Source organism: Neodiprion virginianus, chromosome 3, assembly GCF_021901495.1.
Source record: "Neodiprion virginianus isolate iyNeoVirg1 chromosome 3, iyNeoVirg1.1, whole genome shotgun sequence".
NCBI classification, from domain to species: Eukaryota; Metazoa; Arthropoda; class Insecta; order Hymenoptera; family Diprionidae; genus Neodiprion; species Neodiprion virginianus.
Genome location: NC_060879.1, coordinates 31883126 through 31910159, shown reverse-complemented (window position 1 = coordinate 31910159; position 27034 = coordinate 31883126). Strand labels below are relative to the sequence as shown.

General features: G+C 36.3%; 6 protein-coding genes across 9 annotated transcripts in view; 5 read left to right on the top strand and 1 right to left on the bottom strand.

Annotated features, from left to right (window-relative positions):
- The first annotated feature begins 31 nt into the window (after window positions 1–31).
- On the top strand, window positions 32–3736 carry LOC124300598 (CCAAT/enhancer-binding protein zeta). Its single transcript, XM_046754874.1, has 3 exons — window positions 32–1964; window positions 2134–2562; window positions 2659–3736. Exons 1-3 carry the CDS (start codon window positions 173–175, stop codon window positions 3153–3155), a joined length of 2718 nt encoding a protein of 905 aa, XP_046610830.1. The 5' UTR covers window positions 32–172; the 3' UTR covers window positions 3156–3736.
- Window positions 3737–3863: 127 nt separating this feature from the next.
- LOC124300596 (uncharacterized) lies at window positions 3864–8847 on the top strand. The gene is made up of 2 exons (XM_046754869.1): window positions 3864–6435; window positions 6552–8847. Exons 1-2 carry the CDS (start codon window positions 3959–3961, stop codon window positions 8005–8007), a joined length of 3933 nt encoding a protein of 1310 aa, XP_046610825.1. The 5' UTR covers window positions 3864–3958; the 3' UTR covers window positions 8008–8847.
- On the bottom strand, window positions 7523–9508 carry LOC124300602 (U3 small nucleolar ribonucleoprotein protein IMP3). Of its 2 annotated transcripts, none has more exons than XM_046754880.1 (4): window positions 9362–9508; window positions 8723–9037; window positions 8219–8291; window positions 7523–8058 (listed from the first exon to the last, which is right to left on the bottom strand). In XM_046754880.1, exons 1-4 carry the CDS (start codon window positions 9463–9465, stop codon window positions 8035–8037), a joined length of 516 nt encoding a protein of 171 aa, XP_046610836.1. In that variant the 5' UTR covers window positions 9466–9508; the 3' UTR covers window positions 7523–8034. The 2 variants fall into 2 exon arrangements, with proteins under 2 accessions (XP_046610836.1, XP_046610835.1); XM_046754879.1 differs by having other exon boundaries at window positions 9196–9440.
- Window positions 9509–9549: 41 nt separating this feature from the next.
- On the top strand, window positions 9550–13215 carry LOC124300599 (parafibromin). Its single transcript, XM_046754875.1, has 4 exons — window positions 9550–9767; window positions 10758–12031; window positions 12234–12375; window positions 12987–13215. Exons 1-4 carry the CDS (start codon window positions 9637–9639, stop codon window positions 13021–13023), a joined length of 1584 nt encoding a protein of 527 aa, XP_046610831.1. The 5' UTR covers window positions 9550–9636; the 3' UTR covers window positions 13024–13215.
- Window positions 13216–13527: 312 nt separating this feature from the next.
- LOC124300597 (serine/threonine-protein kinase GD17699) lies at window positions 13528–24298 on the top strand. Of its 3 annotated transcripts, none has more exons than XM_046754870.1 (6): window positions 13528–13819; window positions 16954–17976; window positions 18264–18441; window positions 18546–18839; window positions 19539–19781; window positions 20980–24298. In XM_046754870.1, the coding sequence occupies exons 2-6, from the start codon at window positions 16955–16957 to the stop codon at window positions 22915–22917; spliced, it is 3675 nt and encodes a 1224-aa protein (XP_046610826.1). In that variant the 5' UTR covers window positions 13528–13819; window position 16954; the 3' UTR covers window positions 22918–24298. The 3 variants fall into 3 exon arrangements, with proteins under 3 accessions (XP_046610826.1, XP_046610828.1, XP_046610827.1); XM_046754872.1 differs by having other exon boundaries at window positions 20990–21208; XM_046754871.1 differs by lacking the exon at window positions 13528–13819 and adding an exon at window positions 13847–14129.
- Window positions 24299–24760: 462 nt separating this feature from the next.
- Window positions 24761–27034, top strand: part of LOC124300594 (protein sickie) — a 173584-nt gene continuing 171310 nt past the window's right edge. Inside the window, exon 1 of the mRNA XM_046754863.1 lies at window positions 24761–25049. The gene's annotated coding sequence lies outside the window, so the exon portion shown is untranslated. The remainder of the gene's footprint in view (window positions 25050–27034) is intronic.

Below are 27034 nucleotides of genomic sequence, written 5' to 3'. Positions count from 1 at the left end.
GGCCGTTGAAGCAGCATGGTTAGCTTACTCTAGGCTCCCATGAGCTGTGCAATTAACGCATGTGCGCTTCGTTAACCTAAAAATCGACCTGAAAACCGTGCTGCAGATGATCGTCATTTGAGACAAAATAATACATGAGAGTACAAGTGCGGTGACAATAACAAAAGTGACAATGTCGAAATCAAAACACAATGTAAGAGACCTGACTAAAGCGAAGTTTGACAAATGGCATGAAGAATTTCCTAAAACAGATGACATCATTGCATCTGGTAAAACCGAATTGGAAATTATGGAGCTGAAAGATGAGGCTAAAAAGTGTTTAGACTCAGATACAGCAGCTTTCAATTTGAAGCAATCAAAGTTGGGAAAGTCAGATTTTTCCTGGATGAAGATGTTCTTGTCTAAAGGTACTGTCGCAGACAAGGTCGCAGCGTCTGTCATACTGATTCAAGACAATCCGAAGTACAATTTATCGCGGCTAAGTAATCTCGTATCGATGGTTAAAGTTTCTAAAAAGAAACAATGCACAATGATCATAGATACGTTGCAGGAATTATTCTCCTCGGACTTACTACACCCAAACTACAAGTTGTTTACATTCGAGCAGCAAAATTTCATCCTGTTGAACGATAAGCTTTTTGCCAACAATCCTATCAAACGAAGGCAGCTACTTGCTCACTGGTATTTTGAGGACCAGCTCAAGATGTGCTACTCTCAATTCATCGACGCATTGAACACTGTTTCTCATGACACGGTTGATGCAAATAAAGAAAAAGCTATTACCAACATGTACAAATTGTTGGCTAAAAATGCTGAGCAAGAAGAAAAGCTCTTGGCACATATTGTGAACAAAATTGGTGACCCAAGTGCCAAAGTTGCCTCCAAGGCGGTATTTTGCTTGGGGCAATTGTTGGATGAGCATCCGAACATGAAGCAAGTAGTCCTGAACGAAGTGGAAAAGTTATTGTTCCGAAAAAATATAACGCCAAAAGCACAATATTATGCAATCTGCCTGCTGACACAATTTGTTCTTGATGACGAATGTAAAGAGGTAGCAAATAGTTTGATATCGCTATACTTTAGCTTTTTTAAGGCTTGCCTCAAGAAAGGAGAAGTTGACTCTAGGATGATGGGAGCTCTGCTCATGGGAGTAAATCGTGCCTTTCCATTCTCACAAATGGATCCAAAAAAGCTGGAGGAGCATATTGATACTATATACAAAGTTGTGCATATCGGGTCCTTTAACGTCAGTTTAAACGCTCTCAGTCTACTGCATCAAATCATTGGCAAAGAAGATAAGCAATCTAATCGATTCTATTGTGCTATGTATAAAAAGCTCATGGATCCACATATTGCAACAACAACTCATCAAGCGATGTTTCTTAGTCTGCTGTATAAAGTTCTCAAAAAAGATACTAGCATTATACGCACAAAAGCATTCATCAAAAGAATACTGCAAATTTCAATTTACTTACCTACGAATATGATTTGCGCTATACTTTATATGATCTCACAAGTATTTAAAGCTAAACACGGTGTCTACATTGGAATGTTCAAAAAAAATCATGACATTGCTACTTTGAGAAATACAAATAATGAGATATTGCTTAATGATAGTGAAGGAGAAATAATGGAAAAGGACGATTCGAAAGATAAAGAAAAAGGAGAAGAAAAAGAAGAAGAAGAAGAAGAAGAAGAAGAAGAAGAAGAAGAAGAAGACAGCGAAGAAAAAGAAGATAAGACTACTGTCACATTATCTAACGTCACAGTAACACCAATAGAAAATTTGCTGGAAACTGTGGAGCCAAAAATTGAAGTAAAAGAAGAAAATATTAAAGCATATAATCCTTTTCACCGGAATCCACTTTATTCAGGTGCCAACCTGAGTTATTATTATGAACTTTGGCCTCTCACATTTCATTTTCATCCAACGGTGACTCTTTTTGCAAATACAATAATCAAAGGTAATATATAAGGCACAGAAATTTTTGTCGCCTGTTCAGGATAAAATTTTTTTAAGTAGGTTAGCAAACAAAATTAATAAGTTGAAAATTTTCATACATGGAAATTTATAAATATAAATAAACTGATTTATTACAAATCTAATATATATCTAATTCATTCTTAATTCAGGAAAACCAATCGTCTACACTGGTGACCCACTTCAAGATTTCACCTTGATTAGATTTCTTGACAGATATGTGTTCAAAAATCCAAAGAAATTGGAAGAAAAAAAAATATTGATTAACCAAAAAAATCCTCTTGCTAAGCGTTCATCTTATTTGGCGAAAGGTGTGAAGTCAATGCCAGTGAATAGTAAGATGTATCTAAATGAAGATGAGAATAAAATACCAGCAGACGAGTTATTTCTATACAATTATTTGAAGAACCGAAATGTGATGACTCAACATGACAACGAAGACAACGATGAAGATGATGACTTAGAGAGCGTAAACAGCGAGGAATTTAACACAATGCTGGATGGACTTAGTAAAGACAAAGATTTTGATGATATTGATATTGCCGGTGAAATAAGTGCTTCGAAAAAAAAGAGGAAAAAAGGTAAAACTTATCCCAGCTACATTTTATAATAAAATTTAGATAATCATCATGAAAGTTGACACAATTAACTACAATCTTCATGTTATTTGCTTCCAGGCGAAGAGGAAAGCGAAAATGAATCATCAGATGACAACGATGTCAATGAAGATAGTGATGAATCTGTTGACCAAGACAATAATGGATCTGAAGACGAGATACTAAGTGATATGGAGCAAGACGATGAAGATGACCTTGAGGGTATTGACGACGAGGATCTTAGTGACATGGACTTTGATGATGACGATGAAGACCAGTCTGATGAGTCCTCTTCCCATCAAACCAGCAAAAGCAAGAAGAGGAAAAAATCGGATTATGATCAAAATGTCTTTGCTGCTGCAGAAGAATTTGCAGAGCTTCTGGATCAGGAAGGTACCTCAAAATCTAAACACGGTGGAGCAAATACTTTGAGCAACGTTGATAAAGCAGCGGTAAAACAACTGGACTGGGAAGAGAAAAGGCACAGATGGATCAAAGGATATAATAAGAGCATAGGAAAATCAAAACCTAGGACTGGTTCACAAAGAAAGGGTGTTAAAAGATTTAAAAAACGATGAATTAGAATGGATTAATATAAATAAAACGCATCAATGACTCGTGTTCATTATGTAAAGTGGCTTGAAAAAAACAACTAAATGTATTATTTAAAATTTATTCACGTTATGAAGTGAGTTTTCAAGATCCGTAAATGACTTATGTAATTTCAATGTCAGATAATTGAGTTTTGCTGCGAACTTGAACACCAAGTAAGCTAGTTCATTTTGGTTCTGCATTATTTTTGGTTGGAAGCAACCCAGGTACTATAGGTTTTCTTTTTCTTTGTTTTTCCAATAGCGAAAATTGATAATACGCAACGATACCACATTATTTTATCTTTTCAGTAATCGACAACGTTTGTCTCCATCTCGACCTCACCATTCTAATACTGATCCCATATATACGAAATATTATAACAATGAATAAAAATCAACTTAATAATTTTCCATTATAGTATATATGAATAATGGTTCGTTTTTTTTTTCGCAGAAATACTCGGCACAATTATCGTAATTATGTTTTACGTTCATCAGTCTTTTAAGTAGAAACATAAGTTGTACGCTTCGAAATTAAAGTGAAGAAATTTTTACATGAAAATTAAGTAACCTTGCACAGTTTAAAATTCAAATGCGCCATTGGCGTAGCCATGTAGGATGTTGAAATGTTCCGACCAATAAACGGTCACCGTTGACCGAAATCTGTGCAGCGTTACGAAACTGATCAACAGTAGCGAAGAAATTTGGATTCTGTTAGGTTTCTCTCTGTATTCAGTATAGTCAGTACGGAACCTGTCCCAAATAGTTTAAATCACGGGTAGTCAGAAATGGCAAACCCTAAATATGAATTGACGATAACCTGTAAATCACCGCGATCGCCACAATCGACTGGGAAAATAAGTAAGGAAACTGGGGATGCACGTGAAAATATCAAAAGTATGAATTCCAACATTTTTGATGAATTTGAATATGGGAATGAAAGCAATTGTATTAATTCGAACATAAGAAATGATAGTTTCGCCACTACAAATGTAACACTGAAGAATACTGTTGACCAGATACTCATAGACGATCCAGCTCAGATTATGGAAGTAAATGAGAGTTTTGATTTGAATTTAGGGATCCAAGGAAGCTTGTGCTCTCAATGCAAATTCACGAATAGACTTAATAGCTATATTGAACGTGCTATTAATAGTTCGGTTGAAATGGAAAAGGAGTTTCAAGAATACTTTGCCATGTCCGAAACTAGCAGCTTCTCACCTGCGATGAATGGAACCGTAGACTTATCCGAATCTGTGTGTGATGATAAAACTAAAAGTGTAACAGGGTATATTTCCCCGAATATTTTAAATTCATCATATCATAGTATTGGCTTACAGAATTCTTCATTTACACCTAATTTGTTATTAGAATCAAATCGACCACAAATTTCTGAACAGTATTTAAATGAAACGGAAAAGACAGCACTGGAACTTGATCAATCCTTGACCAAAAACTCTGTTGAGATTTGCAATGGGAAGTCAAGCAAGGACCAATTTACATGTAAACGATCTCTTACTATGTCATGGAATTCTGAAACTTGTTTGGTAGAGTTTATTTCATCAAAGAAGACTCATTTCCACAGTTTAAGAAAGTTTAAATCCGAAGATAACATCCTAGCGAAGCTTACAGGAAGTAAGAGTGATAGCAGAAACAAATTTTCTGTTCTACCTGACAAATTTATGTCAAATTTGATTGAAGGGTTTGGACTGATACCCTTCATCAAAGGAAACCATTCTCCAGAGATTATAAAATGTAACGAAAATGTCAGTAATGCTCTTACTTTGAGGCAGTCAAAAAACAAATGTCTTGATGACTGGAATAACGATAAAGTAAACACAGAAAATTCAAAACAGTTTTCTGTGCTACTTCAAACTGACTTTGCAAAATTAGAAGACATAAAACAAGGAGAGATGGGTATGGACCTTGAACAAACGTACAGGACAAGTAAAAGCATTTCGTTTGAAAGTAGTGATATTTTCTTAGAACAATTAACACCATCACAAAATCTGAATGTACAAGATACTCCCACAGAAGATAGCAGTTCTACATTTAATCAAAGTACAATTGAAGAAATGTATTTCATGGATTCTAATGATAATATTGACTGCTCAAGCACTAATGAAAAATTCCAAATATTGCCTCAGCACGAGACTGATGGAAATGGTTCACTCCAATGCACACTCAATGACAAAATGATAAGAGATACAAGCACTACAGAAAAGTTGGTTGATTTGAATCTCCAACAACTTGCCAACTCAACTACTCAACCGATTCACGAAGCATCAAAAAAGAACAATATCACTGTTAACAGAGACTTAGGCAGCATCATTGCCACGATTGATTCAAAAACTGGATATAATGAGATGCAAAGTTCATCCACCGATACTACACTAAAATCCGAGGCACATTTGTCTGTCATACAGTTGAAGGTTATGCGGAACGAAGAAGAAACGACAGTGAAGGGCATCAATCTTGTTAATCCTATCGATGATCCAGGGAAAAGTTCTGAATCGCTAAGGGATCAACAGCTCGGAAATGAAAAGGGTTTGGAAATTTCAAGTAACTCCTTCTTAGAACTTTCGATAGAATCACAGATGGATACCATACGAGAAAAAGACACACTTGAAAAGAAAGAAATCGTTCCTATTCATATAAATAATAGTATCACGAGTTTCACAACTTCACAGAATTTGAGTGTGGAAAATGCAGAAACAAGAAACAGGCAACTAGCTGTTTTAAATACAGTTAATATTAATGCTGATGGAGAAACAATAAATTTACCAGATAATGTGAATACAGAATTTATGATTAGGGAAAAGTTGAATAGGGTTGAGAAGGAAGATGCAAGGACATTAGAAAAGAGGATGCTTTCCAACTTGACCAACAATCTCTTTCCAAATGTTGATTCGCCAAAAGATGAGAATATTGGGAATACAAACCATCAGACATCTCCAGGCGATTTTAGTTTGGATATGCTGTCTGAGTCACAACTGCAAACAATTGAAACAGAAGCTTATGTAAAAGCAGAAAAAATAGATGTTGTCCAATTAAAGAAAGCAACAACTGAAGGCGGTGTAAACAAACAGAATATATTCTTCAAACCTGAACAGACAGGTATTATTACTACGGATAAGAACGATCTGGTACTGCCCAATTGGGTGACAAATCGTGCTCCTGAGCCAGACTATGATAAAATGAGACGTGCCTTTCAGAACAGACGACAGTACGTGAAAATACTACTTCAGGAAATACTCAGACTTAGGTGCGCAGCATATTCTAGTTTTCCTACATATCATGCAGGCAAAGATCGATAGTTCAATAAATTACGTTGTCACATTGATCATGATTGTAAACTCATCGCATCATTATCATTTTCAGTACGATAGTTTCCAAGGTAGGGGCTGTGCTTCGTGCAGAGCATGCAGAAAACAACTTGAAGCCACATGTGGACAGTGTTGATGAAGCAACTATTTGTGAGACCCTTAGTAATACCAAATCCAATGTTCAGACTTCTAATAATGCAGTGAAAGACCTTAAAAATAAGAACATATTTTACGTACCGCCGTCGAATATGCCATTTCCAAATATCCCTCAAGATTTTCCTAACAACATAAATAATCCGCCTAATAGTACTGGAGTTTCCATCAACCCGGTAACACTTGAAAATAGTGTATGCACTGATATAACAACAGATCTTAAACGTGAAAAATTTTATGTACCTACGACAAATAAATCAAAGTACGATACCCTTCCAGCTGTGAATCAACAAATGGATACAAAGTTTAAGGATGGTCAAATTACTGAAGCATTTGTGCGTCACAATGCCTCGAATATGTTTGGCTCCCTGAAGAAAATTTCGAATAATCATAAAACTTATAAACCAGATGTCAAGAGTATATGGCACTCCTCTGGCCAAGAAAGTGGTTCCATTCCGCAAATATTGTTCAGCAGAAACAAGGTTCCGAAAAACAATCAAACAGTTCGACAACAAATTGCTGCAGGATATGAAATGCCACAGTCAAATTTAAATGCTTCAATTTTTAGCAATAATGCGGTAGCCAAAAATGTTGAAGAAGGAAAAAGTAACATATGTGACTTGGATCATTCAAAACTGGCTAATAAAAACACAATTTTTTACGTACCCGATGAAGGGTCATCAGTGTCAGGTGATTACGTTGGATTAGGCAGTATAAAAAATGATCCAAGTCGCTCTGATAAGTTTTCAATGCCATCGAAATCGCAAACTAGATCAAATGAAAATTCAAAACTATCGGTCAATGATATATTAGCCATGAACACACAAAAAGCACAATCTAACAGAAAGAATCTAGAAAATTTGCAGCTCACTGTTAAAAACGACATTTTTTATTCACCTGAAGAATCATCAGTGTCAAATAATACATTATTTACAAGTAAATTCGCAGAATCAAGTGGTACAAAAAGCGACCAAAATTTTTTTTATTATGCAAACTTTCCAATGCCTTCTTCATCCCATTCAAGACCAGATCAACACCTTATGTGTAATGTGGTAATCTCAAACAAGTTGAAGAGAAAAAGTAACATTCATGATGTGAACAATGCAAAGCGTGCTCGTGAAAATACCACTTTTTATTCGCCGGAGAAATTGTCAATACCGTCAAAAGATTTATTCTCAACAAGTGATTACATGGAAATACGCGATACAACAAATCCGAGCATTTCTTCACGTAATTGTTCACTGCCTTCATCCCACGTGAAACTAGGAAGACCACCACGACTGTTGAATAATACTGCAGTTTTTTACAACGGTAATAAAGATCAGGAAACTGGTTTCAGAAAACTATATCGCCATTGATTGTTCTGCGGCATTTCATCAGAATGTTCATATACCCTCAAAGTCATCTTTCTGAAACAGTACAGCACATGCAATTCATTAGATAAATGATTGTCACAAATTGTAACGAAATATGTTGAAAAATGTTGTGTATTAGAACATTTTCTTAGATTTTGCAACACAAAGTGTAACAAACGACATATTATTACTTGCTCCAGAACATGACACCTACCATTTCATTGTATTCCAATACATGTTTCCTTATTGCTGAAGTATCAACCCATGTCACAAAGTCTTCCAAGTTTCTGGAAATCGAAAATTATTACGATTAGCATTTTAGGGATGTCAATTTCAGATAGTTAGCAAAATTTAAAAATTGATAGATACTTGTACCAGTTAATTTTATTTGGTGTTATTATTTACAGACTAAAACTAAATTTACTGTCTAATATCAAACTGAATAATTACTTTATGTCTCTCAAATGTCATATAGAATAAGGATTATTGTCTAGTTCTAAGATCTTTAATGTGAACCAGGAAAAACTGTAAAGTATTCACAGAAATATCTTTCAAGTTACTCTGGTAAGTTATAACTGATATAGAATATGTATTATTTATTAACTCTACCGTCAACTACCCTAAGTAAATTAGAAAAGTATATCATTATATTTTTAAAAATAATGCCAATTTGTTTTGATTGAATTAGGATATTAATGATTTAAAAAAAAGTATATACCTTGTTACAAGAAATGCTGGGTCCTTAATGACTTCAGGTCCAACACGTACATGAGCTTGTTCGATTAGCTTTGTCGCCATTTTAATGGTTTCACTCATTTTATTACGAACCATAACGACAGGTAATCTTCTTCTACAAAAACAGCTGGCTGTAACTTTCTCGCACAGAGATAAATCCCACTTAGTGGAAATGAGACCCATCATATACAATTTCTCCAGCAACATGGCACTTTGCTCTATTCTGAATGGATGCTCAGCATCTACTTCCTTGATCTTTCTAGCCAGTTCTCGAATTTGTCGTGATAATTTGTTGTATCTGAAATAAAGTAGTTGTTATACGTACACATAAGTTAAAAATTAGAAACATAACGAACAGTTTCAAGGAAACAGTAGCTTAGGTGATGTCAATATCTCGGAGAGAAATGTATCGAATATTTCGATCATGTGGAGGTTATACTGAAAATGACAACTCACTTCGTATAATCTTCTCTTTTTTGGATTCGGTATTTTTTCAAAATTTTAATCTCGTGCAAGTTATTGTCTACCTCCCAAGAAATAAAGTCTACTTTTTTCAGCAACTTCTTCTCGTGATGTTTCAATTTTCGAACCATCTTTCGAATTCAAAAATGTCACGACTTACACGAACACGTGTATTTGTCGACACGCGAGTCTGGTTTTCAGCGGAAAGCAATGGGTGCGTTCGACTTGGGCGCTTACGGCTTCAGCACATATATAAATATACATATAAATGCTATAGGATATGGCGTTCACAGCGCTCAATGTGGCTCAAAGCGACCAAGTCGAACGTACCCAAAGTCGGCCTGTACAACCTCAGTACTCTCTGCTCAGTAGAAGCGTGCGTGGACGGTGGTGGACGGTGGGAACTGCGGAACGAAACCGTCACGGTAAACAACCATGGCGGATCCGTTGAGTTTGCTTCGCCAATTCAACGTAAATAAAAAGGAAATTATTGAACGTGAAAACCAAATTATATTTGGTGAATTCTCATGGCCAAAAAATGTCAAGACAAACTATTTGACATACGGGTAAGGATCTCCTCCAAAAAATCTCATTATATTTCTTATACTACTTTCCAATCTGGGCAAACTACAACCAAAAATCAGGCTCGTCGTTTTGCTTTTTTTGGCATAAAGATTATTTAAGTTTTTATATTGCATTCATGTGTAGCTGACTGAAATCAGTGTTATACAATCCTTATTCTTCACCGATATTTTAAGAACTGGTTACTTCAGTGGCGGATGAAATTCAACGTGGGCCATTTCTCAACAAATTTGTACACGTATAATAAGGTGAAGTCTTTTCGTGTGATGCAAACACGCTCTGATACATTGAGTAAATGTAGCAAACAAACGCAGTCAAGTTTAAGTGCTTCCTCCTATTTATTATGAAGATTTTCTTTTTGTACATCGACGTAGCTGTCGCTGTATTTTGGAATTTACGAACGAATCAAATGTGAAATTTCTACGGAGATACGATAAGATTTTCTGCTGTTCACAAATTTCAAACTTGATTTCTACTAGCATTCAAATATCATACATTGTTGATGAATGTTCAAGTGTAATCCACGATGTGAAGAAAGAGGTATCATTATACCTTCTCACATTCTTTTTCTCCAGCGAATCGCCAAATAAACAAAACATGTTTATTAAATTTATTATTGCATAATCATAGATTTGGACACTATGAAATGTTAAATGAAGCTGTAAACAATTACCTACATTTATAATTATCCAAAACAATTGCGCAATGTTTATATCTCGATTTCACTTGCATCAAACGAGTCAGCGAGACATGAAACTTCAGTCACATAACGAAACGCAAACAAGAAATATAAGATAATAGCTTGATCTTTGTCAAAATGTGAAATGTCATGAATTTAATTTTTTTTATATTACAAAGTGGTAAGATTTCAATTGCATGTTAGTTTTTGGGTTTGTCTACGAATCGACATATATTTTGTAGTCCTTGTAATTGTTTGGTTGTGAAATTTTCAGTTTTCTGCTTACATTTTGCAGATCCGGAAAGGAAGGCACACCTAAGGAGTACTATACTCTTGAATGCCTTTTATTTTTATTGAAACATGTTCAACTCACGCATCCAGTGTATGTACGGCAAGCCGCCGCAGAGAATATACCTGTGGTGCGCCGTCCGGACAGAAAAGATCTGCTGGCTTACCTTAATGGTGAAACAGCCACCTCAGCCTCCATAGATAAATCAGCTCCATTGGAAATACCAACACAAGTAAAACGGACTGCCGAAGATGGGCTAGATGCGGGACTTTCTAAGAAGCCACGTTTTGAAGAGACACATGTTCAGAAGGTGAAGGAACAATTGGCAGCGCGACTGGATGCGCCAAAAGAAGCTTCTGTCACAGTCGACAATATCAAATCTCTTTCAGAGGCAATGTCTGTTGAGAAAATTGCTGCAATCAAAGCTAAACGTTTGGCAAAAAAGCGTACTACAATCAAGGAAAATGACGACATTGGTATGGGTTCGGATTTGCGTGTTATACTAGACATGGATGTCGATGATACTAAGGACATCGTATCTAGAGAAAGACAGTGGAGAACTAGAGCAACGATACTTCAAAGTGCAGGTAAAATGTTTGCCAAGAACATATTTGCCATACTTCAAAGTATCAAAGCCAGAGAAGAAGGCAGGATGCAAAAAGGGCCTGCAATACCCGCACCAATGGTTACGCCAAGGTCTACACCTATGCGCCCATTGCCACAACCAGCAGTTTACAATCGTTATGACCAGGAAAGATTTATTCGTCAAAAAGAAGAAACTGAGGGATTCAAAATCGACACAATGGGGACTTATCATGGTATGACGCTAAAATCTGTGACTGAAGGTACCAATCCCGCAATAAGAAAGCCCACAGTCAATCCTGCTGCTACACCAAGCTCCGGATTACTTCCTGCATCTGCTGCAAAACTGACTCCACAACAAGCAGCTCAGAATAAAAGACCAAGTAGAACACCCATAATAATTATACCCAGTGCAACTACATCTCTTATAACGATGTACAATGCCAAAGAAGTATTGCAAGAATTGAAGTATGTTAGCAACGAGGAAAAGCGAGCACAAGGTGGTAAAAGGGAGAATGAGATTCTTCTTCAGCGAAGAAAAGATGGTGGTCTCACTGTTCCTTATAGAGTTGTTGATAATCCCCAAAAGTTGACCAATGCAGACTGGGAGAGAGTCGTTGCGGTGTTTGTTATGGGTCCTGCATGGCAGTTCAAAGGTTGGCCTTACGACGGAAATCCTGTCGAGATATTTTCAAAAAGTAAGACAATTCAATATATCTACATTACTGGTCAATGTCACTTTGATACGTGACAGATCCTGTAGTTTTATTCTGTAATTAAGTTTTTGTCACCCAAACTTTTTTTCATTTGGTGGTTGGAGAATTCAAATAGTTTTCATACTATTGCTTTTCACAAAAATGCCTGACCAAGTTTTATATGTTTTTACTAATATGATTTCAGTTTGTGCCTTTCATTTGAAATACGACGAAATGAAGCTAGATGCAAATGTTGCCAAGTGGGCAGTAACTGTTGTGGAACTGAGTCGCACCAAGAGGCATTTAGATAGAGCAGCATTGATGGTCTTCTGGGAGCAATTGGACAAGTAAGATCAATTTATGTACCAAATAGCGAAATTCATAACTTTTTGCGATTAAAGAATATCAATAATTCTGACGGTTATTGTTTTTTTTTTTTTTTTTTTATTTGCCTAATTTTTCTGTAAGGAAAAAAGCTGTCTTAGCATTCAGATAATTTTTACATTTATTTGAAATATGTTACAGCATGTGTGTTGTCAAACTTCTGTGTTCTACCAAAGTTTTATTATTATTATTATTATTATTATTATTATTATTATTATTAATCCTATTCTACTGTCAAATATCAGCCAGCAATTTTCTCTAAAGTTGTATGTATGAGGACCAGTTTTACCAACTTTGTTTAAACATCGAACTTCACTTGCATAGTGGTTTAATTGACTTGACAGTTGAGCAGTGTAGTTTAGTAATAGATAATAGTTTGGAGGAATGAACGGATTAGAAAAGGCATAGAGCAGCTAACTTTTTTTTACCAACTTTTTGTATACCAAGAGAGAACTAGAAGTAGATCAAATTCCAAGCGTAAGATTTCTGGTCTCCAATAGGTAAAAAGACCTCTAAGCTGTTGACTTTCTAATTTATGATATACGGTGTCATAATGGTTTTATTTCTGTTTCAGGCATATGATCAAGAATAAACCACATCTGCGATTTTAATAACTGAACATGAATCGTGCTCTAAGCAGCTTGTAATATATAGATGACACAATCATCCACACAGCATACGCATGCACGTATATTAAGTTTGTATATCATGACTAATACGGTTTATAATCGTTAAAAAAAAAGAGAATAGCATTATCAAGTGTAAATATTGGTATAAAAATGAATAAAATGAGTACATGAATACTATGTGGAAATATAGATTGAAAAAATGGAAATATTATATGTTTATAAATAGTACGGTTGTGTATAACGATAAATATTCAGTTATTTGCAGTGGTGATGATTTTTTTTTATTCGGAAAAATTTTCTTTTCCATGATAAAACGTGAATGTTTTCATACTTCCGAATGGTTAGTTTCCGGCTAAGCATGTGGTGTGAGGTCTCAGCCCGTGGTCTCAATATGTCTGCCATTTTTTCCTCCTATCCCCCTCCGGCCAGCCGCTGTGTTTTCGTTTACGCGTGGCTTACGCCTATGTATGTTATGTAGGTACGTATCTACATGCCTACTTTACAAGATTTATTGGATCGCAGTCTGCCTTCGGAGGAAGATCGTGGTGCGTGATTACGGGATTTGTGCGGCGAAGAAATCAATCTGTTCAACGGAAATAAAAGATCGCGTGGGTGCTGTAACGTAATATAGGAGTGTTTATCCTCTAGTTGAGTAACAAGTCCGTTGAAGCGTGAAGTTTCAATTCCTTGAAAATATGTCAGGCCAGTAGTGAATCATTTCTGCCGTTCCAGTCAACGTATTTTATCAATTCAGCCGTCGTCAGTTGCAGCGAGACAGGTGAACCACCGTACTTTAATCATTTCTTTATTTCTCCTTCGTCATGACCAGTGGAACGATTCTTGACACGACAGCGAGCCGAGTAACAACCCGAGGTCTTACATCTGTATATATTGAGTGTGCTGCGTAAAGGATTAGACCGAATCTGTAGGTTAGAAAATCCTTCGTCGCACGATCTGTCAGAGCTGCCTCGTTCTCTTTATATGTTATACTAATCGGTCGGTATATACATTTGATTTTTCTATAACGTGTAAAATTGTGACCGGTGATCCTGCGCGAGTTCAACGATATTTGCATGAATATATTTGCCGTGAGATTGCTTGATTCTTCGCTTAGTGATGTAGTGCCGGGATTCGTAGCTGTGAAAATTACCGTATAAATTAATCCACGTACAGGGTGTTGCAACTTGGACCGTTAACGATTATCGCAATTATTATCCCAAGTTTAAACATACACTTTGAAACAGTTTAATTGCTGTTACCGTGGGTCATTGTACCACCCTCTCTTAACGCGCCAGCCCCTCCCCTCCTCCTCCCACGAGTTGTACCCTGTGCATACCTATAGGTATGATATTTATACACACAGAGCATGTACGGTATACCTATATCTACGTGTAGTTCAGATCTTATCGTTATATCTCCCTCTCTTTTCAATGGTGTTGTCGGGTTTTGGCTGATATTAGTCACGCTTTTAGCATGTTTTGCATACTGATTTGCAATTACTGTGTACCCTTTGTACACAGATTACCTATTATGCAGTTATACATCATTGCAGTACTTACGTGTGCGTACAATATGTATGCTCAGAATCATAGAGTTTTAAAGCTATGGGATTAGCTCTGGAATTTGAGGGTGGTAACAGATATAGTTTAACCACTTACCTATGATACTATGGCGTTACCACTTTTTTTGAATTATTTACTTTCCTAACACACTTTATATTGATGGCTAAAAATAATCCAGTGTTGTAATCGTAGTTGCCTAAAGTTCATTCCCCTTTTGCTTTTCAACTCTTGCTTACCTGTTCACCAATGTAACACAATACTTTAAACTTTTATTTCTCCGTTATTCAGTCCTGCTTATATATAATCACTCCATCCTTTGTGTGTCGACGCGGCTTCGCTCTTTATTCATTAATATTTTTATCCGTGAAAATATAGAAAACATATACAGGTAAGAAAAATGTTGCAAATTGAACCATCAGCTATTTCTTATACAAGTAAACTTTTCAATTCACAATGCAAAGTAACTCGAGGCTATATATTGTCTTGATATATATCGTACTGCTTTATTTGGATACAAATTATTGCAGCAAAAAACTGCTTGGTATCAAGTAAATAAATAAAACAAGGGTTTTTCAGCAAAACTTTTTATTGACGTGAGACAGCAATTGTTATAATTTGAAACATGATTTATTAGGTAAAACTTGGGGAAAATAGTTTGACGATAAATAAAAACTGAAAATGAAATGAGTGGTTATAACTTCAGCAATTGTGCTATTAATAAGAATACTTATCACATTAGACCACAGAGTCCAAGCTACTCATTTTTTAACCAAATTAATATTGTGTATATTCTCTAGCACTTTAGTTGTTGTTATAAACATTTGTATCTGCTTATGAAAAAGACAAAAATTACAAATAATTACTTTTCCTGAACCTTTATTAAATATATTTTATAAAGTGAACCTTTCTTACCAACGTATAATGATAAGTTGCCCAATATCGTGCTGCCTTACTTCTTATGTAGCAGAGGCGTATAGTTTAATTACACAGCTGGGATAGTAGAGGAAATTATAGTTTTCGAAGTGTCAATTATTTATTTATTATAAATGGTAATTGGAATTTTGAAATTTTTAAACATTCTTCAGACTTTCGACACGACAAAGGTGCGTCATGATGTGCCCTATAGCTTAAAATTAATCTAAAATGAGGAACAAGCAATGGAATTCTCTCAAATATATTATCGCTTCAAATTATTGAGTCAGGTCTTGTCAATGTATTCAATAATGTTACTAGTAAGAAATAGTCATGGGAAAAATTAAAGTACCATGTACAGTTAAATTGTCATTTTGTCATCGCGTGACTTTCTGTTGAGAATGTAAAATTGAATTATCAACCAAAAAGCACCTTGGTGCAAAAACTTTTCACCAAGTACATTAAACATGTGTCCTCGTCCTTTATAAAAAAATAATGAAATCACATATTACTGCCAAGTATATGTTTGTAAATGCACAATAAAAGCAGGATTGAAACTCAACCCTTAGCTTCCACATCTCTCTGGAATCACACTGGGGTCAGACCGACCCTAAACTTATCCAACTACAAATGTTAATTAAGTATGAATAAATAATAAAACAACTCATACACTGATGAAAGTCCTAAGAAAAAAAATAAAATTAGTAAGTGGTGATTGGTAGGCCTTTTTAGAAAAATACCATACAGTTTTAAAACGAGGTCTGAAAGTCGGCGAAAATTCTTGATCGAAGTGACGATTTCGTCGACGTTGTAAATATCAGAACTAGTATATTTTGGCTCTTTGTGCATCGATCGTATTGATATAAGACTTAAGTGAAAGCTCTAAAAATCTGTAGACTGATAAAACTTGTGGGATACTGAATTTCATCGTGAGAGTGGGGCAATATGTGTTTATATTTTTGCTGGGTAGGTTTCTGTTTGCGGTAAAAGATAGTGCAGTCGGCGAGTCTGTGTTTATGTTTCATTTTACTGAATTTGGCGCGATTAGCGACTGCTAATTGTGATAACGAGCCCTGGACAGTGATACGATTTTTGGTCAACATTAGGGAGAACTATCAACATTTATAAAGAAGCTTGATTTGTCGAAATAAATGCAATCCACACCGATCTATTGTTTATTATGTTTTGTTCAAACCAGCTGTTGCACAGAGTTTCGTACATCATATACATATCACTCCTGATGATATAACTATGCGTGCGTTAGTCACAAATGGTGAATTGGTGGAATCTTGAAATTTGTGAACAACATCGCAGTCCTATTGTTATTCAAGATTTTTGTTATATTGTGTTTTTGTAACTGGTAAAACGTCTTAAAGATAGAATATATTATAAATGAATATATTATGTGATAGTTAAAAGTTGATTGTTTGAAACGCAGGATGATGGAGGAACCGTTGAGTCGGGGTGCCTCGCCTTCGGGAGGCAGTAGTCTCTCTGGAGGAGGTGAAGTAGGCGCTATGACAAATGTGACATTGGAAGAACGCTTGCTTGATGTAACATCACGGCACTCGTTGAATCTGCTTCGAACACCACCAGCAAAGAAGGCGAAACGCGTCCGTTTTTTTCGCAACGGAGACAAATTCTATACCGGTGTAGTAATGGCAGTGACCCCTGAAAGATATAGGAGCTTTGACAGTTTGGCAACGGATTTGACAAGAGCATTAATTTCAAATGTAACATTGCCCAATGGAGTTAGAGCCATTTACACAATGGATGGAAGGAAAGTGGTAAGTGTCGGCGATTTGGAGGATGGAAAATGTTACGTTTGCTCTGGACAAGGTGAGACTTTCAAAAAAGTCGAATATTCTGCATCAAAAGTTCGGAGGGGCAGCTCGCTATCTGGACTACCGCAGTCACCGGCTGGAACCGGTCGCCTGACTACTTCTGTTCCTATCTATGTTCAGGCCAAAATTGTGACGTTGATTAGGCATGGAACAAAACCTCGCAGGGTGCTGCGGCTCTTGTTGAACAAAAGAAATGCTCCGAGTCTTGAGCACGCTTTAGAAGCGATCACAGAAGCAGTTAAGTTAGATTCTGGTGCTGTGAGAAAAGTTTATACTTTGAGTGGTGTTCAGGTCACAACGTTGGAACAGTTTTTTCAAAATGAGGAAATTTTCTTGGCTTATGGTACAGACAAATTGACTCAGGAAGATTTCGAACTTGACTTTGAGGAATCCAAAGCTGTTCAAAGCTTTAGGAGAGGCCATGGCCTGACCAAGAGATATGGGGGTCCCATGCCTCCAATGCCGAAGAAATCAGGAAAGAAAGCTCTCAGCATACCACAAGTCAGAACACCAAGTCCTGTTTTTGTACAACTACCACTACCCCTCAGAATGCATTTTGTAGCCGGACATGTTATTGGAGATGGAAATTTTGCTGTTGTGCGGCACTGTATCCAGAGGTGAGTTTCATAATGACATTGGGCTTTTTCGTGCCTTTACTCGTGTTTCTACTTGTATAATAGTATACATTTTTTTATTACATAGACATACTAGAGAAGCTTAAAAATTTTAATTATTCATTCACACTTATTGAAACGTAGACTTGTACAATTACAGAGTTTTCACTTCGTGACAATCTATTTGTGATCGTGGTACTCAGTTCCATTCTGAAGCTGATTGCTGTAATGTGATTTGGTGTCTTCTGTTTATCTATTTCACTGACATTTTGAAATTTTGTTGTTCGCAGGAGAACTGGGGTAGAGTACGCGTTGAAAATTATCGATAAATATAAATGTCAAGGTCAAGGAACAATGCTGGACAGTGAAATTGCAATAATGAAACAAGTTTGTCATCCGAATATAATTAGCTTGATTGCCGAACAAGAAACAACTGACCAATTGTTCTTAGTCATGGAGTTAGTCAAGGTAAAGGAAACCGGGTTTCAGTACTATTGTTTTCCTTCCATCATTTTTAGAACTACATTCCTTTAGGTGACTTGTTTCCTAAACTAAAACTTATTTTTTATCAGGGTGGTGATCTATTTGATGCAATAGCAGCTGCTACGAAATTTTCCGAAGCAGAGGCTAGCGTGATGATCACTCATTTAGTATCAGCCCTAGCATACTTACACGCGCACCACATAGTACATCGTGACGTCAAACCAGAGAATCTCCTAGTCGAGATGGAAGGAAGTCGTGTAACATGTTTGAAGTTGGGAGATTTCGGTCTTGCACAACTCGTCAGGGAACCTTTATACACGGTTTGCGGAACCCCTACCTATGTCGCTCCTGAAATACTTGCTGAAGTGGGCTACGGATTAAAGGTAAGTGTGTCGATTTTTTTTTTCTATTCCTCGAAATATGAATATCTTATGAAATTTACGCATCCATTTGTATAAATAATTTGGTTGTTTCAATTGGTTTAAATTTCGAAAATAAACGGAGCAATGAACAGATTATGGAATGCTGATGGCCTGTGTGAGCTACTTGGGAACATATAGACAGATATGGATAGACAACTTTCCTCCTACGGTTACACCTACTAATTTTGTCAGAAGTCAGCTGCGTTTCCATTTATGTGTTGGTTAAACTGTAAACTTCTTATGCTCGATATATTCCTATATATATTCTTGGGTATATGTGCTTGAAATTCACATGAATAACAATATCTTTTATTTATTTTATTTATACTTGAGGGTGGAAAATATTAGTAAATGCCCGTGTGGATTTTGGTGGTAAATTCTGTCAATTTCAATTGTAAAGACTGGCAAAGTTTCTTTGAATTATTGTTTTTTTAATTACTCTAAAAGACACTTGGTGATTTTACTTGGATGAGATTTATAATTAGCTTGAGTCATTGACACCAACCTGATCATTTCCTCTGTATGACTTATTCTTTTCTGACTATAAATATTTATAACCATATCATAATCTGCCTACGTTTTATATTAGAAATATTCATAAGAATAAATAAAGTTAATTTTCGATACAAAAGTTGAATGCCTACTTTTTGTTATTCACAGATTGACGTGTGGGCTGCTGGCGTAATTATGTATATTTTGTTGTGTGGCTTTCCACCATTTGTGTCTCCTGAAAATGAGCAGGAGGAGCTGTTTGAGCGTATTTTGAGTGGACATTACGAGTACACAGCGCCGTACTGGGACTCTGTATCCGAATCAGCCAAACAGCTGATATCGAATATGCTCCAAGTGCAACCAGAGCTGAGATTTAGCGCCGAAGATGTTCTGGACCATCCATGGCTCGCGGTAATTTTTTACTCATATACTTTTTATAATTAGATTTACCGGATATAATAGTTCATATTTGCATGCCTGAAAACTCATACCTGTAGGTTACTTCTTTGCAGCCCTAAACGCCCGTTTCGGTTGTAGTAAAAAGAAAGGTGCTAGGAATGGTTGATTCCAGTGATAGGTTCTGTTCTGTATATACGCAGCTATATTTATATCTAATCGGACACATAAAATTTCAGTAATTAGTTGGTTAGTAGCTTGATTCAATAGCTTCAATCCGAGTACAGCTTTTGCTCTCATTATCATCTCTTACTATCGTGTACGCTGGGCTCTGTTGCAACGAACTTTGAACTGAATACCATTTTATTACCTTGCACTTATTGGCACATTTCTTAGCTTTGTATTACTAGATGTTCGCACTACTTGATTTCAGATTATATAGTACTTCAAGCTTATCTGTTTCAAAATATAAATAAAGTGACATACAATCTTGGTGCGTAAACTAAATGTGAGGTATATAGGAGTATTCTCCGAGGGTGTAGGTGTAATAAGATTCAGATAGATAACAGAAAATACTGAAAAATCGGGATAAATTGAGTACGTGATTGCAATTTATGTGTTCAATTTATTAATTGCATATTTCCAGATTTCAATTCATATTATTGAGAGGGGGAATTTAATGCTATAAAACTTTGCATTTGTAAATTCTCTCCCGTCGTATTAAGATTGTCGTGATCATCAGCTGACCACCTTACAATTTACAAAATTTTATGCACTGAAAGTTATATCAGGGATTTTCTCTAAGACTGGTCCGCCTGCAACAGATTCTTCATTAGTGAAACATCGTATTCTATGTATTTCGAATTACGAAAATGAAACCCTTTTCTATTTATCTTGTAAATTGCGCAGAAACTTGGGTTTTTTGCTTCCTTTTTTTTTGTTTAAGATGAGACAGAGGTGTTATTTTGGTAGTTGCACTTTATGTATTTTATTGCAGCTTATAACATGTATTTTGTTTGCCAGTATACCCTTTCTTGAGATAGACAGCCCAGCTTCGTAAACTGCTTACGTAAGAAACCGTTAATTTGATCCTTGGTTGTGATTCGCTTCTATCGTGCAAATCACGCAGCGCAAGTTCCTCGCAGCAGCTTTTGTAGTGGTTTGTTGTATCTGTAGCGGTATTTTCTTTTGTTTGGTCTCTGTACACTAACAGAGCTTTTTAGGAGGCGAGCAGGCCACTGCAGCAGCTGCAGAACCGGCGGAGCAATACTGGCATAAGCAGCGTAAGCCGATAAGACAAGCCACGTATGACTTCAGCTATGACTATGGAACGAGAAGACAAGAATCTAGCAATAACACAGGAATCGATGGTCAATACGCCTACGCGGCGCCCACTTCGTCTCTGTCAGACTTTGTGTTTACTCAAGGACACTGGTCTGACTTTCCCAAATCTCAAAAAACATACTGTAATGTTTCTCTGTCTGCATCTGACACGCACATCAATGAAATTGACTTTTTGAATGGATATTGTAATGCCAATGAACCACAGTCTCTTGATACTGCCTGTTTGGAAGACATTAGAGCAATGACAAAATCGATGCATGATTTAATGAATAACATAGGTCAGATGAGTGATGCCGATATCAAAGAAAGACCAAATTCAGCTCTAAATTCTGTACCATCGATGAACGGTGCTTCAATCCACCCTAGTTCGAACAATAAAAATGGAAAATTGACTGCCAAAGAGAGGAATTGCGGTAGCTCTATGTCAGAAATTGCAACACGCAATGAAAGTCCTAAATTAAAATCAAACAGTCGTTCGTCCTCTGTTAGGAATGGACATTCATTGTCTGACGTCCGCGGGAGAATTAGTGCTGGATCGAAATCTTCTAATCAGCGGCAGAAGTATGGTAGTGGAAGTAGTATCGAAGAGAATAAAAAAGTACGTGTACGGAAAAGTACTCATGCTAAGTCTGTCGAAAAACTTGAATCATTAAAATCGACGCATCGCGACTCTTCGGACTGCTCGGAAATGTCAAATAACGGTATTTCTCCAATGAGTACACGGTATAGTGGAAAACAAACTTGTTCTAAAATCAGTTGGAATAAAGCGCCACAGACTTCAAACAACAATGCATCAAAATTCACAAAGTTTGCCAAGACTAGACATGTAGATACCGTAGATTTAAGTACCAGGTCCAATTACGATGGAAAATCGAGCTCTGATAATGATATTGAAACTTCAGATAGTTTCGTCAATATACAATTTGCAAGGTCAGCTCTTTGTCAGAGTTCTGACTCTTCTCACAGTATCGAGTCCACTGATAGCTTTGAAAATGTTCAGTTCATCAAATTCACTAAGAGTGATAGGATCTATGAAGCGAAATCATCAGATAAAACTGGCGAAAGAGAAAGGTGTCCTAATTCTAGCACAGACGATAAAAAAAATGTTATAAATTCAAGTCGTATCCAGTCTCCGTCGGAATACAGTATTTCTAAATCAACCAAAAAAATACAGAATTCTAACCAGTCACAGAAAATTAGCAAAAGTCAGGAAAGTGCATCGAATGTTACTGAGAAATGTTTAGTCAAGCGAAGGGAAAAAAAACCATCCCATGTCAGTAATTCTACAGACGAACTCAGTTCAGCGAGGAATGAAGTTCATAGAAATAAAAGATATAGCTGTCATACTCCACACGTGGGTAGAAGGATGCAAGGTGGGAAGGATGTTGATGAAAGAGTTAATCAAACGTCGAGTAGTGAGTACGTGACGAAAAATAAGAAGTCTAGTTCCACTGATGAGCTACACGATGTAAAACAAAAACAATCGAACAAATCGAAAAGGTATAGCTTGTATTATACACCGCAGCCTTCGCGAAAAAATTACAGTAGTGATGGTAAGGATGCAAAGAATACAAAAAAACTCGTAAACGAAAGTATCTCACAGTTGGGTAGCCGTCAAGCAGATTTTGAAAAAAATATCACAGAGACAATTACCTCGAGCACAAGAAAGGATGTAAAGAATAGAAAGTCCGTTTTGCAAACGACAACGGCAGCCAGCAGGAATAGGTCCAACAAACAAAGTATTCATATAAAACCAGGCATCGTTAACGTTAAACCAACACAGACGAAATTAGTTAAAAAGTCGTAATAATTAATATATCGACAGTTAATTAAAAACGATCTCGATTAGGGGTGACCTAATAGGCACAAAGTATCTCAAATTACGTATATGACTGAAGAAAAGAAAAAGAATGTTTTAGAGTTCGAATTGACTAGGAATCATAGGAATGTGGTAGAATGAATATTTTTTAATGACGTATGCGTATAAATGCTTATAAGGCCAATTTGGATTAAGGTCACGATGTGGAAGTATTTTTTTGTGTTAAAATAACTTATTTATTTAGATATCTTAATTTCAAAACTGACAGAAAATATATAGGAACCAAAACATGCCAAATGCATTTAAATAGATTTATTTTATATTCTTCCCTCATAAAACTATAATACAGCATAATACTCCAACGTGAATTGATGATTAATCATTAAAGAGTATGGGAGTGTAGGGAATTAGGTGAATAGCAATGTAATATACAAGAGTCCCAAAGACTTGAGGCTTTACCTCCGCTGGGTTACAGAGAGAAGCGATAGGGTACTAATTCACGTTTAACTGGTTACTGTATGCATACAACGAGTAGCTGTCTGTTTTGCTCAAGAAAAACTCCACCTACGTAATTGCTAGATGGGATATTTTTATACAAACTTATTACAACAATGGCGACCCTGAGCAATAAATGAAACGGTAATCACGGTATTTGAAGTGAAAACGCCTTAAGAACAAAATCATTCAGTGACGTCCTTTAGATCTGATCAAGGCTGTTGTAATTATTTATAATTGTAATTATACAAATTATCACAAATATTGAATTCTCTGTTACCCAGAATTAGCCGGATATCCCGCATAGTACTTTTCTAACGCAAATTAATTTTTCTATTTAGCTATGTATATAGAGATAGTATCATGTAATTGAAAGAATACCACAGAGATCTGTGTTTATTATTCACGTAACGATAACTAATTTTTAGACGTGTATGATAGCTTGCGATAGCCGTGATGTAATTGTAGTCAATTCGTGAATTGTACTTATAATTAATCAATGTTACTCCCGTGTAATTTTTCGTAATACTCGCCCGCGGTGACCGCCAGAAGTATACTGTATTATTAATTTATAAATAACAATTTTTACGAGGAGGTGAATAATAAATTACTAGTGTTAATGTACGCCAAATATTGCGCAGTGATTATACGGATACCAAATTTTGTTAATAAACGGTATAATTTTTTATATTAAAAACATAGTATACACATTATGCCTATAATAATTATCATGCAAATTAGATGTTATATTCGCTACGCGCATTACCTAATCCTATGATATGATATATCACACTAAACTAAAAATAAACGTGTAAATTTATTGTATTAATTTTATTATCTAGAAAAAAGTAATTAAAAGACAAGTACAACTATACGTCTAGTTTCTGGCATAATCTTTACTCCTACTACTGTTCAATTACAAACTCCCACATTGATTTCATTCGAGTCAAAGAAACTGGAATATTATTAATTATCAACTCAATATTCATCTCTATCAAGATTATCAACACAAGACACACGCGTAAAGAAGTTAGCGCATAATTTGTTAAAAAAAAAAATGCGTACTTCGCGCAGTTTGTTATCGGCGGAGCTGATAACAAAAGCGCGCGAACTTGAGTCCGCTATCGAGTCTGAAGTGCGGAACGATGACGGCCAAGGTCGTGTTTTGAACGGTAACCGATGTAGCGTAGCGTTAAATAGGCCGCAGAATCAGCAACGAAGAACGTATAAACTCTGTCTAATCTCAATTCTCAAATGCGATAGGTGGTCAGATTGAACGAAGCGGTCGAGCCGGCCGGTATTTGTTTCGACTTTACGCAGCTGTTGACGGATCCGCTGGCACATCGCGGGCGCCGCGATGTCTAACCTCTCGGTATGTTTCCACTCGGAGCCTTTCGTCAGTTGCACGCTTGCAAGCGTGCGGTGAGGGTGCCCGCCCTACAGGCGCCCTTTGCCTGCCCGATTTTGGGAAATCAACGCGTGTTCACATTCGAGATTCGAATAACCTGCATATCAACCAGTGACAGTCGTGCCTAATATTCATATCAGTAGTTTTCAGTTTTTACCAGTGAGTTGTGACATGTTTTTGTTTACCTTTCGTCGGTGATTGGAGCACCGCTATATAGGTAAATGTTTACTATCAATAAGGCCTGGATAAATATGTATTCAAAATTACAAAATATGTACTTATAATTTAGAGTTGAAAAAATATGGAAAATAGAAATTGCATTTTCTGCCTCCGAACATCATACTTTACGTAGAAAACCAAGTAAGGAACGAAAATCATTTAAGTAAAAAATATATATTTACGTATTAATCCGGGCCCTAGCTATCAAGGTCACTCGTCATATTGTAGGATAATTTCAACATCCATGTACCGACTAACTAGAACAGCCAATCAAATCAAACGTTTATCACAGTTACGTGTAAGATTCTCATGCGGTAGTTGCTCACAGTTTACTCTCAGTTTCGGCCAAACCTCGCACAATCAACTCGGAACGAATACATTCCGTTTGACTTAAACTAGGCGAGATATTTGAAACCGCGGAAGGGTGATCGTCACGTGTTTGGTGGTTCGAAATAGCGGTGAAATATTATTTACACTACGTACTCGGAGCGCCGTGCACCGCTTTTAGAGCCTAAATATATTATCTACTATAGCGCACTTTGTCAACATTGACAAACGGTAAGTGAGTTGGGAGGGGTACGATGAACCTTTTTTTTATCCGCTTCAACATGTCTGCTTTTTCTATAACTTTTCACCAGACGAAAGATTGAGAGTCGAACAATATTCACTTATTCATGATATTATTCCAGCTGCTTAAAAGTTACGAATTATGCGTCATACGTTTCGACATTTGAAATTAATTTTCATACATCTATTGAATGATAGAAATCTTGTTCAGTAATTATTTTTATACGTGTGGTAGAAAAAATGATAAAAATAATACTAACAATAATAATAGTAATAATGATAGGTATACGAAATAAAAATACGTAATAAGCTAGTATAAAGAAAAATTCTTAAACATACTAGATGCCTGCACAGATTATGAAATTGTTGTCAATGGTCTTGAAAAATTAATAACTCTTTGACGATATATCAAGTAAGTATTCACGCGGCTGCTGCAACTATAGGAAATATTCAAAGAAGGAACATTTTTCAAATCATTTGATGTGAGCGAAGGAGTTTCTATTGAAAGTTATGTTCATTTTTGAATAAATTAAATCACGAATTATATATAAATCACGAATAAAATCCTTGAATGGAATGTATATTTATACAACGATATTGTACATGTTCAGGGTGTGCATACATTTGGTAGTTACTCAATTGAATTTGAAATAATTTGGCGCGATATCGTCCACGTTTGATGCAGATTCGCAAAGACTTACAGTTAGTGTGAGATTATTCTCTGTGTTCGCGGGAAAAAGTCCAAGTTTTGTCCAACAATTTTATTGAGCGATTATAAACCGGTATATTTTCATGACTAGAAGATTACCAAAATTAGGCAAAGTAAGATAACCGCAAGCGCAATACGCCAGAGGCACTGAACATCGGCTTGCCTTCTGTACCGGCAATTCATTAGCAAGCGTGATAAATTTGTCTGTGATTCCTACCTCCCTTTCTTAATTCAAATTCGCCTTATCGTATCGTTGAAAACTTTTAATTAACGAACCTAGTTTGCTGCCCCCGGTAGTTGGGCTTACTCTTTGTGGACATTGGGTATGCACATACATACCTACGCGAGGCTTCACTTGTACTCCTTGTACAGCTGAACACCGCGTGATCTACAGATTAGAGATACAGATAACCGTCGGTTCAATCTTTCATCTGGACGTGCGTTATCCGTCGCCCCAGCATCACGTGACACGTTCAATTAATCAACAGGGGAAATTAGAGGGTTATTAATTACCTACGGATACAACAGACTTGTTCCCCGCATGCTCGGGCGTTGCCAATATCCTCAGACATTTTACTTTTTTCTCTTCTCCAACAAAATTACGAAATACCGTTTTACCTTTTCCGGTACGACTCGGCGTGCCATGTACGTGAGAAATGTCTAACTAATCGGTTATGTGATTCGTCACAATTGGTATAGGTTGCAGG